The sequence below is a fragment of the Stenella coeruleoalba genome, assembly GCF_951394435.1.
Source record: "Stenella coeruleoalba genome assembly, chromosome: 11".
In the NCBI taxonomy this organism is placed as follows: domain Eukaryota; kingdom Metazoa; phylum Chordata; class Mammalia; order Artiodactyla; family Delphinidae; genus Stenella; species Stenella coeruleoalba.
This window is the reverse complement of record NC_137157.1, coordinates 94,527,631-94,544,368: the sequence shown is the minus strand read 5'-3', so window position 1 is coordinate 94,544,368 and position 16,738 is coordinate 94,527,631. Positions and strand designations below refer to the sequence as shown.

The window sequence follows — 16,738 nt, the reverse complement described above, 5'->3', positions numbered from 1 at the left end:
ATAGCTAGCATAGAATTCTCTTACAGATTGGTCTCTTCCTGAGTTACCACCATGTTGTAACTCACTGCTCATCAACAGTGCCTGGGCTGTTAATCCCTAGGAGTAGTTTCCCACATACCTGCTGACTGAACTTCTCACAGACAGCATGTGATTCTCCACCAAAGCAGTTAGAAGGGTTACTGTACTTTCTGCACATGTTTATAGTCACATGTCCTGGGACAGGCTTCCCATATGTGTATCTGTCATAAGAACATTGCCAAATGGATCAAATCAGACATTGAACACCCCCATTTTCTACCTGTTTATATTTTCCCTTTAGCTATAGTATATTTTTAGCTTTTAGAAATTTCCAGTGCAACATGCTGGAATTTACTTCAGTCTTCTTTTACCATGTCTTTTTTTTTTTCTTAATCTCTAATTTTCAGTTTCATCTTTTAAAAAATATTTTTCTTTTGCCAAAGCTACACCAGATCTTAAGAGAAAAAACAATACCAACAAAACAAAACAAAGACAAGAAATAAACGCTCTCAATTCTACCTAGGAATATAAACTATTAATATGATGGTATCTCTCCTTCCATCATCCTCTTCCTATGTGTAGCCATCTCTGTTCATATAGACTTTTACTTGTTTACTTTTTACAAAAATGGGATTGTGCTATAAATGTATCATTGATAATTGCTGTGGTTTTGAGGGTATTTGTTCCTTCCCTATTCAAAATACCCTCTATATCTATATTTGCAAGAGTACTGGTTCACCAGCTCTGTGGGATCAGGAGCTTGGTGACCTTACTCTGAGATAGTGCTGGGGCAGGGACCCAGCTGAAGGTCTTTAGGACTGGTTTCTTCACTCTGGCTGTTCTTTCTGTACTGCTACTGCTGGGCTGCTGGAGATGGGAGCAATAAGATCCTAGAAACATGAATTTTCAAGGTTGGAAAAGACTGACTGTGAGATCATGTCTACTCTCATCAGTGAAAATGGCAGTTCAGAGAAGTATGTGACATGCCTTAGGTAGACAGATGAGTTAGACGACATTTCTGTAATACGCCTATCTCTACAAATTCTGAATCTGAGCTATTTTTCCACTATGTATCCAAGGTCAAGTAAATGATCTGTTGATGATTGAATTTACTTTACAACCTGGTAAAGGGAAAGTCACTACACTTCAACACTATCTCATTTGTGTGTGTACATGTGTACGTGCATGCGCGAGTAGCTTTATTACTTTCAGAATCAATCCTATTAGCATAGCTTAGCTCTAGGAACAGTTGCCTGCCCCATGATAGTTATAATAATGTTGGAAAGGACATGAAAGAAAATAAGAAGGGAAATAGAAAAGCAACAGGAGAGGAAAGTTCTAGAGATGGGGATGCTCCCGTGTATTTAAGGTATTTGTGCTGCACTGCTTCTAGACAAGCTAGTTAAAATATCCCAAAGGGTGAGTCTCCTTTAAATAATTCCCCTCGCCAAAGATTTTTTAAAAGTATAAACTCACAGGCCACACACTGACACATTCATCTCTTCTTCCAAGATGGTGATTATCCTTGGCACTCTTACTTGCACTTCAAACTTAGGAAGCACTGTTGATTGGAGGTAAAGGAAGTTGGTGATTGTTTTTCAACTTCTGGGGAATTGGTATTTCCAGGCTCTCATAACAATTCTCTAATCGTATTTTAGGGCCCTGAAAAGGTAGCCCACTTCTCCAATATATCCACCTTTCTCTCAAATGGAGATCCTGGTTGAAGGACTATGATGGATCAATGTAACCTTAATGAATTATGGGAGACTCCACTGGACTAAGAATGTTTTACATTTTTTTTGAAGATTAAAAATTGCTACAAAAAATGCTATATGACATCCTATTCACGAATCATTGATGGTCCTCATTGGATTAGAAGTAATTGGTTCCACTCCAAGCCTAATCTCACCCGTGGGAAATAGAAAGTAATTCCAAAGAAACTCAAATTCTAGGCCCTAGAAGTTTAAATATGAAAAAACTGTTCCATGGTTTTGCATAATCCATACCAAATTCCTCCACGGTGAAGGGGTGCTCTGCCATTTCACCTGATTCCTTCTGTACCACCACCTTATAGGAGCCCTGAAAGGGCTCTGATGAGAGGGGAAAGGTCAACTGCTTGAGGCCACTCTCTACCTTGAGGTTCTGCCATTGCATGATGCGATTTCCTTTGGGGTCCTGTGGACACAGTAATTGTAATTTACAAAAGAGCCCAGAGCATGAGAGACAATAAAGGAAATCTATGGGGACTCCTATGTTATCCACAAAGAGGTGGGGAGGGGTGGGGAAGGGAGATGACTTGGAACCATCTAGTGTTACATGAGTTTGAAGTCTTCTCCCTTAATGACAAGTTTCTGAAATATTGTAAGAATCTCTCAAATAAGAACATTTTCCCTAAGTTTATTATTTGTGTCTAATTATGGAATGTTTCACATTGCTTACCTCAATATATACTAGTGGAATCTGAAAGACAAAAGAGAGAGAAAGGAGTTTAGAATTGTTCTTAGATATTCGCAGTTCTGATTTATAAGCAAGACAGCCTTATGCAGAATAACTTTATCTGTAGTAAAACACAGAAAAGTTCCAGATTAAGTTTTACAGAACTTTTGATTAATCCATTACAAGCAATTAATAAGTAATGTTAAGTACTTACTGGGTGTGAGCAACAAATGCATACGTGCCATTCATTAGGAATGGTATTTACTGATATGACTTAAATGCTTACAGTATCCCAGTGAAGAACATTCCTTTGCTGTGCTATTTTACAGATTGAGAAATCAACACTAATGGAATTATAAGTAACCATGTTCAGATCCAAATATTAAGGTGGGTCACAGAATTCTTAGGTAGTTCTAAGAATAAGGACGACTGGGAATAGCTCCTCTACTATCAACGCTTATTCATTTTTAAAACTAATATTTATTAAGTGCCTAACATGTGCTGTGTATCATTCTAGGTGCTATGAACAGAGCAATGCACAAAAGAACAACAGATCTGCTTTCATGGAGCTTACATTCTAATAGGGATGGATACATGAGAAACAGTCATATATGAAATATATATTTTTGATATATATAGATATATATGTTTGACATATATATTTGAGATACATATATTTTATATATATATTTGAGATATAGATAGATAGATTTGAGGTAGTGGTAAATGTCAAGAAATAAAAACAAAGCAGAGTTAAGCTGATAGAGTGAAGGGCTAGGTGTTTGATTTTAGATAGAGGAGTGTAAGTGGAAACCAGGAGACCAATTTCAAGGCTATTGTAATAGTCTTGTTTAGAGGTGATACTGGTCAGGACAAGGTCGTAGCAATTCATGTGGTAAAACATGGTCTGGATATATTTAAACTAACATGATTTTCTGATGAAATGGATGTGGGTGAGACGAAGGAATATGCCTTAATCCTTTGCCTGAGGAGCTAGAAGAGAAAAGTTGCTTCTTTCTCTCCCATCCCTTTCCCTTCTTCACCCCCTAGCAAAGATGGGTTTGATCAGAATCAGCAGGGAATTGCAAACTCTATGGCAAGGGAAAGAGAACACTTTTAAGAGGGGAAAAGGAAGTTGGGGGCGGAGGGGCTATAGTCAACAGAGTCCTTGGCTTTTCATTGAAAATTGCCTCTTTCTGAGATAAGAAAATGTGGTTGAGGACTAGATCTAGGAGAGAAAAATTAAGGCTTTGGTTTCTTGTCTACATTAAAATTGAGAGTGTTAGTCTTGAGGAACAAACATTGATTACACTCTCCTTCCTTTATAGGAGGGGTTTTGTGTTTAGAAAAAGTTTGAATCTTTGAGAAGTCATTTAAACCTAAGTTTTTTGATGGTTTATTTATTATATAGTGTATCTTTCTAGTTTGGCTAATTGAGAATTTTCTAAAGAGTAAGTTTGTGTGACAACTGACCAAGTATCAGTACCAAGAAAGAATCAGCTACTCTCTTGACCCAGAATACTGTTTTAAATGAGGATCTTGCACTATGGCAATGCCAGAAAGTACTGCTTTCAGTACCAGATTCTTCCTCTCCCTGGTTCTCTCCCAACACCAAAAACAAACTCTCAGCCTGTTTATATAGATAATAATAATTCTAGATGGATATTAGGACACTTACCAACTCATTCAGGGGGTGAAAATTTTCATCCAACAAGACAACACGAAATTTCACTGAAACAGAAATATTTTTCATGAGTCCCGGAAACCTGAAGCCAGGCCTATAGGCTAGTAAGACAGACTATAAGGGAACCAGGATTCCTTTGACTGGGGAATACACAGGGTAGGAAGATCTTTCTTTTTTGAAGTTGTCCTGACCATAGGCCTTTTTGTACCTGTCTGCTCTGGTTTGTAGATGGGTTTGTCTGTCTGGACAAAGACCAGACTCTCTTCATTTTTAACCAGCACTGTGGTCTGCTTCTTGAATTCTTGCGTTGGTCCTTTCACTTGGATAGTGAGGAACATTACCTCCTCATTGGATGGAGATCTTGGGATCTGAAATATAGGAGAGATCCTGAGAACCCGTTCATCTGCCAAGTTTCTTCCTCCAGTCCCTGTCCCACTTCTCCCTGGGAATCTTGTCCCTTTTACTTAATTTCACTCTCTCATTCTCATCAGGGAAATTTGGCATGGACAGGAATTCACAGACAGAATGACTTCTGTCATTTACAAATGGGAAGACAGAACACAGGATGGAGGAAATTACATCAGTGAGAGAGGTCATAAATGATACTCACATCTCCTTATAGATCAGCCAATACAGGTTTTTAAAAAATGTTTTTGCTTTATTTATTCATTTTAAAATTTTTATTTTATGTTGGAGTAGAGTTGATTAACAATGTTGTGTTAGTTTCGGGTGTATAGCGAGGTGATTCAGTTATACATTCTTTTTCAAATCCTTTTCCCATTGAGGTTATTACAGGATATTGAGCAGAGTTCCCTGTGCTATACAGTAGGTCCTTGTTGGTTATCTATTTTAAATATAGCCGTGTGTACGTGTTGATCCCAAACTCAATCTATCCTCCTCCCCACCCTTCCCCTGATAACCATGTTTGTCTCCAAGTCTGTGAGTCTGTTTCTGTTTTGTAAATAAGTTCATTTGTATCCATTTGTTTTTAGATTCTGGATATAAGCAATATCATATGATATTTGTCTTTCTCTGTCTGACTTACTTCACTTAGTATGATAATCTCCAGGTCCATCCAGGTTGCTGCAAATCAGCTAATACAGTTTTTTTTTCTTTCATAATTGAGATGTTTTATTGGTTGTTTTGAGGATCAGTACACAGACATTTCAATTTGTACACAATTCTTAACATACATACCAAAAATCTAAAAAATCATGTAGTTGTGATTCTTTTCTGAACAGTTATTCCAGTGACCTTCCAGCTTAAAATTTGGAGGCAAATTTTCCTTGACAGGCTATCAAGTACCAATACCTTCAAATATTGATATGCTGTTACATCGTAAGTCCCACTAATTCACAATTTAATATCATATACACTACATACCCAAACTGTCAATCGTTCATAGCACATTAACAGAGTTACTAGAAGAACTGGACTACCACGACCAAAGATGTTACAGAGTGCACAAAATTCTGACCAGGAGAGCCAAGATCAAGGGGTGAGTGGTTTGCTTTAGGAAATAATTCTACCAAAAACAACATGGGAGGAGAAGTAATTTAAAGTGTTCAAGGCATTAAATGCACAACTGACTCCAAACTGCCATTTAGTATGCTTTGTATTATAGGATATAAAATATCGCCCATCTATGGAATGTTAAGCTGGCACCCAAGACAATGCCTGCCACATTCAATATCCCACTATTTTCTGGTGGTACCAAAAAGTAAACAACCAGCAAATGATTTCACCTCTTAAAAAAAAGCATTTACACTTAAAAAATGGGATGAGGTAGGATTCCCTCCTTTTTAAAAATGTTTCTAAAGCTACTTAAAAATTTGCATTTACAAAATAGTTGATAAAAATATTCCTCTGTATTGTACAAGAAGGGAGACGGGAACCACTGATAGGACCAACTGTGTGATATTCATTAGACTTGGCTTCTTTCTCTCCTGCTTCATCAGAGGCTGGGCTCTCCTCGTTTTCAGTTTCTCCGTTTTCTGCAGGTGAGTCTTCTTTAGTCTCTTGGTTAGCCACTTCGGCCTGTTTTCCCTTTGCTCCCCTTTTCCTTTTTGTTTGCACGTTTTTGTCTGAAGATTTATCCTTTCCTGCCGCTTTTTTGGCTTCGTTTCCACTTTTTCAGGAGCCGGTTTCGCTGAAAGCCTTGTCAGCCTCCTCTTGGGCTCCTCCTTCGCCGCCCCATCGGCGGAGCTGACCTTCCTCTTGGCCATGGTGGCGGTGGGGCTGGCACGTGCCGGGGGCCTGCGAGCCCCGCACACCGAGAGCCTTGGCGAAGCTGGGCTGCCTGGCCTCTGCCGGTCCTCCCGCCGCCCGAGCTCGCTAATACAGTTTTGATTCACTTATACACTGAACTTTACCAAACTGATGTTATGTGGTAAAAGAGCATGGTAGAAGCATCTCTTAAGGCTATGAGAAAGGAAACTGCAACATATTATTGGCTGTACGCTGTAAGGATTCTATACATGGGCAACTCTGAAGAGCTACTGGATAGTCACTCATGGTAATTTCTACAAGTTCACTCTTAGAAAGAGTATGGGGTGGTGTGTTCCTGTCAGCCCACTACTGGGGCTTATGTTAAACACTGGCCTAGTTTTCTTTGTTAGTATTTTTTCCATTTTAATTTTCAGGAGAACTCATATTTTCCCTTTGTCTAGTGCATACTGCTTTTCTTTTTTTTCTGGTTAATAGGAATTTTCTCTAATCATTAAGTTGATTTTAATATCTCTATAAATATTGGTCTACTATTATTTATATTGGAAATTCATGCATTGCTTCTTAATTTCTACACTTAGTCGCTACATTTAGATTCCTTCCTGAAGTCCATGCCAGCCTCTCAAAGTCTTATCTTGACTGAATTCTGGTTGCCTATGTTCCCAACCGATAGAAACAAGTATTTTAAGTCAAACAGCCATACTCACAGTGAAGGAGACACAGTGGAATAAGTCTTTCTTTGCCACCACATCAGTAAAGAGGCTTCTGTTCTCTCTGAGGGACTCCAAGGAGGCGCTTACGGTCACCGTCTCATTCAGGTGCTTCAGAAGGAGGCAGCCCTTCTCAGGGGTCCCAGTGTGGAGCAGGGAGGGGACCAGCACCATGTAGTGCCTGGGGATGGGGGAATCCAGTTAGAGGAGAGTGTAGGAGGCGAGGCATTATTACCAGCAGCACTATCTTCCGCCATAATTCTTGTTACTATCGTTAGTTCTATGCCAAGAGAAGACATGTTGATAAGCATGAAATTGATCTCTGCCGTTGGAGGGCATGCGTGGGAGTTACTCCCCTTTCCATCGTCAGTGCCATGTCAGTGAACATTTTACTTGAAGTGAGGCTTTAAGAGGTTAACATTTGCAGGTGTACCTCACTTTAAGGAACCCAAATATCAATCTGTGAGCATCTGAATTCAAATAAAAATATGCTAATTATATATATTTATGCTGTAAATCTATTTTACATTAGGGTTGCTGTAAAAAGCAAGCAAGTTCTCATGTGGAACACTACAGAAACCAATCCACTTACAGAACTTTTATTTATTTATATATATATATAAAACAAGCCTGTAAAAATGGAATGGCAAGTTCTTGCTTTCCACTCTGAGGCTTAAAGAGAGTCCTTAAAGTCTCAGCGTGTTAAGCAACTAATGAAATCTTAGTGTGTTACCTAACCCTGGATGTTTGCATATTAAATATTTGCCTTTCAACTCAGGGTAGACAAAAATGGTCTACTCAAGAGTGATCTTCTAGAGATTGGATTTGGGGTCCTCATGAACAGAACAGAAACTTTCTCAATGCTCTCATATATAATTTATTGACACTTGAGTTTTCTAACATTTTTGCTCACAGAATTCCTATTTTTAGACACTACGTCCTCCTTACATGTATTCAAGTAAACATCTATTTTTTATCACAAGTTTAAACAATAGTAAAATATATTATTTTTGATGAAATTTTAAATTAAAACTTACATTACTTTTTTGTACATCTCCCATCGAATCTTAAATATCATAGTGATAAGATATCCAGTATGATTTATTTAAAAAATACATCAAAATGTTCTTTTTGTAATGATCAGAAATTTAGCATCTTTCCCCCTTTTCCTCTGTGAACTTTCATGCCATTTACCACACAGAAGTTTGTCCTAACATTTCTATGCTTCAAAATATTTTATGGATCACTCTTCCTTCTTTGTTTATATATACATATGTGTGTATATACATATATGTATATACACACATGCATATATATATACACATATATATGAAATATTATATGTGGGTATATAAATTTAACTTCAACTCTTCTTTTAAATTTAATGTGACCTTAAAGCTGTAAATGTTAAACATTTTCTTCTGGATTGAATTGTTTTCAAAAGTCTTACTAGTATACAACTGATCAAAACAAAATAAGTATATTACAAATTATGATTCATATTTATTATATATAAAATCAAAATACTTTTGAAGTACATCTTTAATGAAAATAATGAGTTCTTATATATCCATGGATGGATATTCCTTATTGCAAGAATTAAATAAGGTCTAACATTAGCTCTGTTGCTGTTTTTCGTTTGTGTAGATATAAGTACCATGAAAAATTGTTCACTTAAAAGTAAATAAATGACAGATGAAACAATTATATCATTTTTACCAGTTCTTGTAACTCCTTCTGCATTACATGCCAAAGATCACCCAGTGCCCTATTATCAAGAATTGCTTCTAATTGTTTATCAGCTGGTATTTCCCTTAGATCTTCCTTCAATTTTGTTGAAACAAAGAATTCGTCGCCACAAGATCTGCAAAAGGATTTTTTCTCCTGTCATTAGAGTCCTTTGCTTTCTCAACATCAACATCGGTATTTCAAATTGCTCCTTTATTTGGCACCCTAGGGATTTTTATACTCCAGAACAGTATTCTACAGTAACATCTGATTGAGGGAGGTTTGTCTTTCTCTTTTAAAGTGAAAGATAGGAAATTAAGACAGGGGAAGTAAGAAAGGATAAATAGCATGGTCTCAAGCAGATCAATATGAATGTGAGGATCTGAAAATTGATTCCTTTAAAAGAATCACTTTCCAATGCCCTTTAGAAAGTCTTTGTATATCTCCAGAGAATTTAGAGATTCAGAGATTCAGAGATCCAGAGAGTTGGAGAAAAATGGTTAAGAATAAGTGAAGACTGAATAAACCAGATTTGTAAAATCTCATAATTGGAAGACACCTTAAAGATAAGAAGGTGACAGTTCCATATGGAAGACAAATGAATGATAAGGAGGATTTGAAATAAAGGAAAGGACTCTTCAAGTTTATGCTCTATGTGAAACTCACGGTATTCCAGAGACTGAGGCATCTGTAGGCAGGAAGACCAGAAGAAGGAGAGTAAGACTTGGATGGAGGAGTTTGTTCTTCTTCTCCCCCATGCTGCAGGGAGAAGGGACCAGAGGAGACCAGACTGTATTGTGCCTTTCTCCCTGCAATTGGTCTGGTCCCAAACATTCCTCAGAGCAACTAGGCTTTATGCTGTTCTCTGTGTAAACAGGAAGTTCCACCCACACAAGGTGTCTAAACAAAGTAGAGGTCTTTGAACATTCTCTGAAAGGGTCATTGCTCTCAGGGACTTAATTACAGTCAAGGTTAATTCCTGGTGGGCTAAATAGGATTCCTGGAGGGATAAAATCCACATTCCCATTAGTGCTCACTTTCCCTGGGTTTTACCGTAAAGCAGCTAATCGGCTTTTCAACCCCTTCTCTCTCTTACTCCCTCCTTTCCACTTCCCCATAGTGCCTTGTATGGCTTTCCTCACATCTCTTGCATGAATAGCTGGCAGGGGAAGCTATAATTTAAGCAACACAAGACAGGCTCAAAATAGGTATTTCACTACAAGTCAGTCTGCCTGCAAGTCCTCCATCAGATATGTCTACCTCAAATGTTGAAGCAGTTTCAGAATTCAGCAGTCCTCTATGCAAAAGACATTGGGTTAAAAGAATAGCTTTTTGAGCTTGGGGTTTTTACTGGATTGCAGATAAAGAGCTAGGTTGTGGAAGAATGATGATAGGAATATTTTCCTGTATTAAGGAAGTGAAAAGATGAAAGGAGAAGTAGCAGGACCTCAGAAACAAGCTTTGACTTACTGTGCCTAACAAAGATACCAATTGCCTTTATCATCTACTATACAAACACATTTTGTTACTGCCTTCTAAATGTGCAACTCCCCTTCAATCTTTAATCATGTTAACTGTTTTATTCATCCATCCATCTGTCCATCCATCCACCCATCCATTCATCCATTCATTCATCCAACTGTTTGATTGTTTTGTGTTTATTGAGCCTAGTTGGTCTAGGAATCATACAAAATCATGGAGATGGATGATCAAATATGAAGAAACAGATTGCACATTCTTGCAGGTGTAAAAGCAGACAAATAAGCAATAAAAATACAGTAGCCAGACATCATTATTGGAGAAGTTCAGGATGCTCTGGGAGCACTGAACAGGGACACACAATGCAAACCTGGGCCTTGGAAAGGAAATCTAAGGTAAAGCAAAATGTAAATCAAGTTCTAGAGTGTGGATGGTGGTTAGCCAGAGGGAAGTAGGAGATAAAAAGTGCATTCTAAGCACATAAGGAATGACATAAACAAAGGCACAGGAGGTAAAAACCATCATGAAATGTTTGGTAAAATGAAAAGTGTTTGGTATGAAGAAAATGCCTGTATACTTAGAAAAGTGGTGAAGCAAGCTTGCTTCAAATTAAAAAGGAACCTGTTGGTACTACTAGGGTATTTGGGGAGTAATCAGTGAAGTGACTTCCCCAGATTTGTTTCTTGGAAAGATCACATTTACTGAAATTTGGAAGACTGATTGGAAGGAGGCAATCCAGGAGGCAGGGTAGGAGTTGCACAATTATATGGGTGAGAAATGATGATATTTTGAGCTAGGGTGTTCATAATGAGATTGGATAGAGGTTGACAGATTTATATCATATTTAAGAGGTAAAATTATAGTACACAGTGAATACATGAATGTGATGGGTAAAGGAGAATGTGCTTTTCAGTTTTCCTGGTTGGTCACTGAGTGAGTGACTTGCATTGCCTTTAACTGGTTGAGTGAAACACAGGAAACAGGGTGGGAAGGAGAACAGAGGGCTGAGGGTTGGGAAGAGAAAGAGTCTAGTTTTAGAAAGCGCTTGTGGGATAGTCCAGTAATAATATTCGTAGGGAGTTTAACATTTGCATCTAGAGCTTAAGGCAGTGTGATCTAATAAAAATATAAGGTGAGCCTCCTATGTAATTTTACATTTTCCAGTAGCCACATTGAAAAACAAAAAGAAACAGATTAAATTAATTTTAATGATATAATTTACTTACCTCAATATTGCCAAAACATTATCATTTCAACATTTAATCAATATAAAAATTGTTAATGAGATACTTTAAATTCTTTTTTCATACTAAGTCTTTGAAATCTGGTGTGAATTCTACACTTACAACACATATTAATTTAGACTAGCCACATTTCAAAAGCTCAATAGCCCATGTGGCTACTGGTTATCAGATTAGACATAGCAGGTTTAAAGCAATGTTTTTCAAATTATGGGTCACCATCTATAGTGAGTTGTAATGTCATGATCAGTGAGTCATGACCAAGAGTTTTAAAAATGTAATAGAGGGCTTCCCTGGTGGCGCAGTGGTTGAGAGTCCACCTGCCGATGCAGGGGACGCGGGTTTGTGCCCCGGTCCGGGAAGATCCCACGTGCCGCAGAGCAGCTGGGCCCGTGAGCCATGGCCGCTGAGCCTGCGTGTCCGGAGCCTGTGCTCCGCAACGGGAGAGGCCACGGCAGTGAGAGGCCCACGTACCGCAAAAAAAAAAAAAAAAAAAAAGTAATAGAACACAATAAAATAGAAAACACAGTGTACCAAACAGAATAAGTGAAACTATTGATTTTGGAAATATTCGTTTCAATGTTGTGCAGCAGAAACTTTGGTTGTGTCCTATTACCCCTTCTCCAATTCTGTCTTTAATACTAGAACACCTGAGTTTTCTCTGGGCAAAACTGCCTCACTGAAAACTTTCATTTCCTAGCCTTCTCCTTTAAGGCTGGGCATGGTATACGGCTAAATTCTGGTGATTGACATGTGAGTGCAAGTGATGTATGCAACTTTCAGTTCATGATTTAAAAAGGAAGGGCTAGGTTCTGTGCCTCCCTTTGCTTCCTACCACTGGCTGGAATGTGGACATGTGGGCGGTTGTCCCATCTTCCATTGTAGGTAATAAGATGGAAGCCATGTGTCAAGGGAGGCAGAACAACAAGCAGGACAGACTGAAGAGGGAGGAGATATGGGGATGTATGTATACGTAGAGCTGATTCACTTTGTTATACAGCAGCACCTAACACACCATTGTAAATCAACTATACTCCAACAATGATGTTAAAAAAAAAAAAAGAAAAAAGGAGGCATAGACTGAATCCCTGAATCATCCAAAGGCCATTTTAGCTTGGACTTTCATGTAAGAGAAAAACACTTTCTCTTATTTAAAAGCCTTTGCATTTTGAGATATCTTTGTTCGAGCAGTAAAACTTGTATCCTAACTAATATAATTTCTCTTTCTTTATTACTATCTCTATCATCTCTATCTTTAACTATGAGTGTCCTGAGTCACAATGTAAAGGTTACATTGTGAAAATGTGATTTCAGTGTTACATTGCAAACTGTCTCATGAAAATATACAAAATTCTTATTGTAGGTTAAAGTTAAAGCAATCTGAACACCACCAGTTTACTGAGATCTGGCCTATTTGTACAGATTAGAGATTTATCAGCTTATAGGGAGAGCTGATGCCATGGAAATAGATAATATGGGATGAAAATAGAAAATAGTCCAGGACAGAGTTAGGCAAGGGCACCCAAATGTAACCCGAATGGCTAGACAGAGAGAGAGAAACACAGGAGAGTGTGGGATCTCTGAGTCCCAAAGAAGGGACATTTTAAGAAAATGGTCAAGAGAAGGTTTTTACTAGTCAGAGTGATTGGAGCTTTATGCCAACACATCAATGTTAATAGCATACAAAATTAAAAAAAATCATTTCAAAAGTTTGCATCATTTTATAATACATTGATTCAAAACATAACAGAAATTAAATGGATTTTAAGAAACTAGAAATAACTAAACACTTATTTGCAAGGTTAATTACTTAAAGAAATAATTAATAGCATTCATTAGGGGGCCTTATCAGAAATTACAAAGGGCATCTGTAAAGATTATTGCTGAATCCCTGGCTATTTGTGTCAAATGCCACTCACTGTGAAATCAAATAATAGATCGAATGATCTTTTTTTTTTTTTTGCTGAATTGAGGGACAAGAAGAATATGGGGACCCAGCTTTAAGGGTCTGTGTGGAGCAGAGCCTGACTGCAGCTCAAGGGGGAGTGAGAGGGAGGTTTCTGAGTTTATGTGAAGGGAAAGAGAATGATAGGGCAGTACTCAGCAGAGATGTCGGGCTGAGAGGGAGGTTTCTTTAAGAGGAGAGAGACTTGAACAAGTTTAAATGAAATGCTGCTTCTGTAAATGCTGACGATCAAATAAAAGGGAGAGGTTGAACACTGTGAGTGAGAAGTGATAATCCCAAGAGAGAGAACTTTGAGGTTGCGTGAGGTGGACGTATTAAGTAAGTGGATGGCGGAATTATCCTCAGGAGAAGCGACACCACTTCAGTATAATCGCAGATAAAGAGGAACGTTTTATCTAAAATGCTCCCTTCACGAAGACAGAGCTTTCTCTTCTTGGGAAGACAGAAAATGAGCTTGAGGGGGGAAAAAATGACTGGATCAGTTGTCAGGGTACCTGAGCCCTAGTTCTGACTCATTATAAGGTCCTGGGTAACTCATTTAACTGCTCTGAGCCTCGGCTTCCTCACAGATAAATATGGGGTTAATAATATCTGTCCTGTCAGCTCCAAGGGGTACTTTTATACAAGATGCTATATGGAACCGTTTTTAAAACTGTGAACCTTACTGTACCTGTCAGAATTAATATTTATATTTTGAATCTTAATGACTGAGAAAGAGGTCTAGTTCATCTGTCTGCTGTGGGCTTTGATGTAGGGCAGCATCCAAATAAAGAAAGTTAGGCTACCTGAATACCAAGTCCTTGACAGAAATGACGGCACACAACTTGGACAAGTTCTGCACAGTTTCGAGGCATTTAGCAAATAATTACTGTTAGAAAGCTGAGGTAAAGGGTTAAGAGAAAAAAGAAGGTAAGGGAAAGAAGGAAGGCAGTTTATGGTAAAGAAGGTAAGGGAGCAAAATGCAGGAAAAAGCCATTAAAATAGAACAAGGAGAATCATTTGGGAATTGAGAAAAAAGATTAGGAGGTATTGGGCCTTAACAAAAATAAACAGAAAAAAATGTTTCCCCTGTATTGCTGTAGTGCTTGCTGGGGACTGAATGTAGTTTCTCTAATGGCACCACTGGTTACACATACGCTACCCGTAGTTCCTAATAAGTGATAATGAAGGACATTTCAGCTGGTTACATATTAACCACTTTCAAAAATCAGAAAGCTCAGTTACTGGAATACCACATTCGCTCTATCAGACAGTATACTTGCTTTACCTTTCCGTAAATATCTAGGGCAAACTTGGAGTTACGGCAACGTGTATCTACAGAGATGTTCTCAAAGATCAGAGTGTTTCTCATTTATGCCATCTCAATGCTCCTTTCTAATTTTTAATGAGAAAAAATATTTGAATGTACAAAGATAAAAAGCATAACAAATCCTCAGATCGTTTCTAAACAATGTACTTGCCATAGTTTCTCAAAATTATCAAAATTTTAGTGTGTTATCTTTTAAATTGTTCTTTATCTTGTTTTGTTTTTTTTAATTTATTTTAATTTATTATTTTTTAAGATTGATCTGATGACTCTCAAGCTTTATTTATCTATTTTGGCCATGCTGTGCAGCATGCAGGATCTTAGTTCCCTTAGTTCCCCTGACCAGGGATTGAACCTGTGCCCCCTACAATGGAAGCGTGGTCTTAACCACTGGACCGCCAGGGAAGTCCCTAGCACGTTATCTTTTAAATTAAACTCCACTTGTTCCTTTAAGTTTCTAAAGAGTACTGATATTCACAAATTTAATCTTTTTTACTAGACACTACATTGTGATGCAGAGGAATTAGTGCCCGAATTAAAACAATTTATTACAAACAATAGAATTCAATGTCTGTCCTTACATATACATACTTTGGGGCATGTAGAAGTATTTTCGTATGATGAACCTGTGCTGTAAATTTGCTATGTAAAAGAGTATACACATTTAAAACTTTTATAGTACTGTTACATCCCCTTTCTGAAATGAATCTGCCAGAAATAGAGACACAGACATAGAGAACAAACATATGGGCACCAAGGGGGGAAAGGGGGAGTGGGATGAATTGGGAGCTTGAGATTGACATATCTACACTAATATGTATAAAATAGGTAACTAATGAAAACCTGCTGTATAGCACAGGGAACTCTACTTAATGCTCTGTGGTGACTTAAATGAGAAGGAAATCCAAAAAGGAGGGGATATATGTATACATAGAGCTGATTCACTTTGCAGTACAGCAGAAACTACCACAACATTGTAAAGCAACTATACCCCAATAAACAAATAACTCTGCCAGTTATCTTCTACCAGCAATGTCTACAACTGCATTTTTCCCATGCCTTTAAAAAATTTCCCAATCTGATAGGGAGGGGTGCGTGACATATATTTTTCTTTTTCAAGTTTATGATTACTAGTGATGTATTATATCACTGTTACTTGTAGGAACTCTGTTGCTTGTATTTTAACTTTGTCTTGGGGTTTTATTTTCTGATTAGGAAGGCCTTTTGTACCCCCAAATTGTAAAACTATGCTACATGTTTTTCCTAATTTAAATATTTGTGCTTCATATTTTTATCTCTAACTCTATACAGTTTATTTTTGAATATGAGACTAGGTAGGGAATATGTTTCAGGGTGAGTTTTCCTTTGGTGAATGGAAAATGTGTGTGTGAGTGTGTGTGTGTGCACACACGCATAGGGTCATTTCATGACTCTTTACTTTATGAACCCACTTTGTTCTCTGTGACTCTCATGTTCACTCTGGAACTTTTCAGTGTCAGAACTTTTGTTTGAGAGAGTTATATTTAGTCTGGCAGCGAACAATAGAATCAGATTTTAATAGGAAAAGATAAAATTATTTGTCAAGTTTTATTTAATTACTTAGATGATAATGATGATATGGACAACAACAGTAATGATAGCTCGTAATTACATAGTGCTTACTATTTATATGACTGTGCTGAGTAATGTTCTAAGAGCTTTAGATGCTCTAATTTATTTGATTTTTGTTATGCCCAAATGTTATTGAATCACAGGTTCTTAAAATAACACACAATTTCTAGTAATATAAAATTTTGTAAGAAAAATTATGGAATATATTTTGTAAGATACTATTAAAGCTGTTAAGTTTTCAATGGTATTGCTTTTTAAATTTATGTGCTTTCATAGCAAGTTATAAACACACAATCTCCTGTTACTTCATTTGAAATAATCAAATATAATACG

At 37.5% G+C, this 16,738-nt stretch overlaps 1 protein-coding gene, 1 long non-coding RNA gene and 1 pseudogene across 9 annotated transcripts in view; 1 reads left to right on the top strand and 2 right to left on the bottom strand.

Moving 5' to 3' along the window:
- The window catches only part of LOC307194983, a 148,352-nt gene that overhangs the window by 70,649 nt on the left and 60,965 nt on the right, over window positions 1–16,738 (top strand). The window lies entirely within an intron of this gene.
- The window catches only part of A2M (alpha-2-macroglobulin), a 76,484-nt gene that overhangs the window by 30,729 nt on the left and 29,017 nt on the right, over window positions 1–16,738 (bottom strand). Inside the window, exons 1-8 of one of the 4 annotated variants that reach the window (XM_079938509.1) lie at window positions 9,469–9,867; window positions 7,072–7,255; window positions 4,347–4,506; window positions 4,133–4,185; window positions 2,458–2,478; window positions 2,025–2,193; window positions 1,495–1,579; window positions 119–239 (exon numbers count right to left, since the gene is read on the bottom strand). In XM_079938509.1, the coding sequence (XP_079794635.1) occupies window positions 119–239; window positions 1,495–1,579; window positions 2,025–2,193; window positions 2,458–2,478; window positions 4,133–4,185; window positions 4,347–4,506; window positions 7,072–7,255; window positions 9,469–9,560 (885 nt within the window). In that variant the 5' untranslated portion in view covers window positions 9,561–9,867. Of the gene's footprint in view, window positions 1–118; window positions 240–1,494; window positions 1,580–2,024; window positions 2,194–2,457; window positions 2,479–4,132; window positions 4,186–4,346; window positions 4,507–7,071; window positions 7,256–9,468; window positions 9,868–16,738 lie in introns of those variants that run through there. The other 3 variants (XM_079938507.1, XM_079938508.1, XM_079938510.1) reach the window with 3 other exon arrangements.
- Window positions 4,496–7,035, bottom strand: LOC307194982 (non-histone chromosomal protein HMG-14-like; annotated as a pseudogene). The gene has a single exon. The product of its transcript is annotated as a non-histone chromosomal protein HMG-14-like (transcript).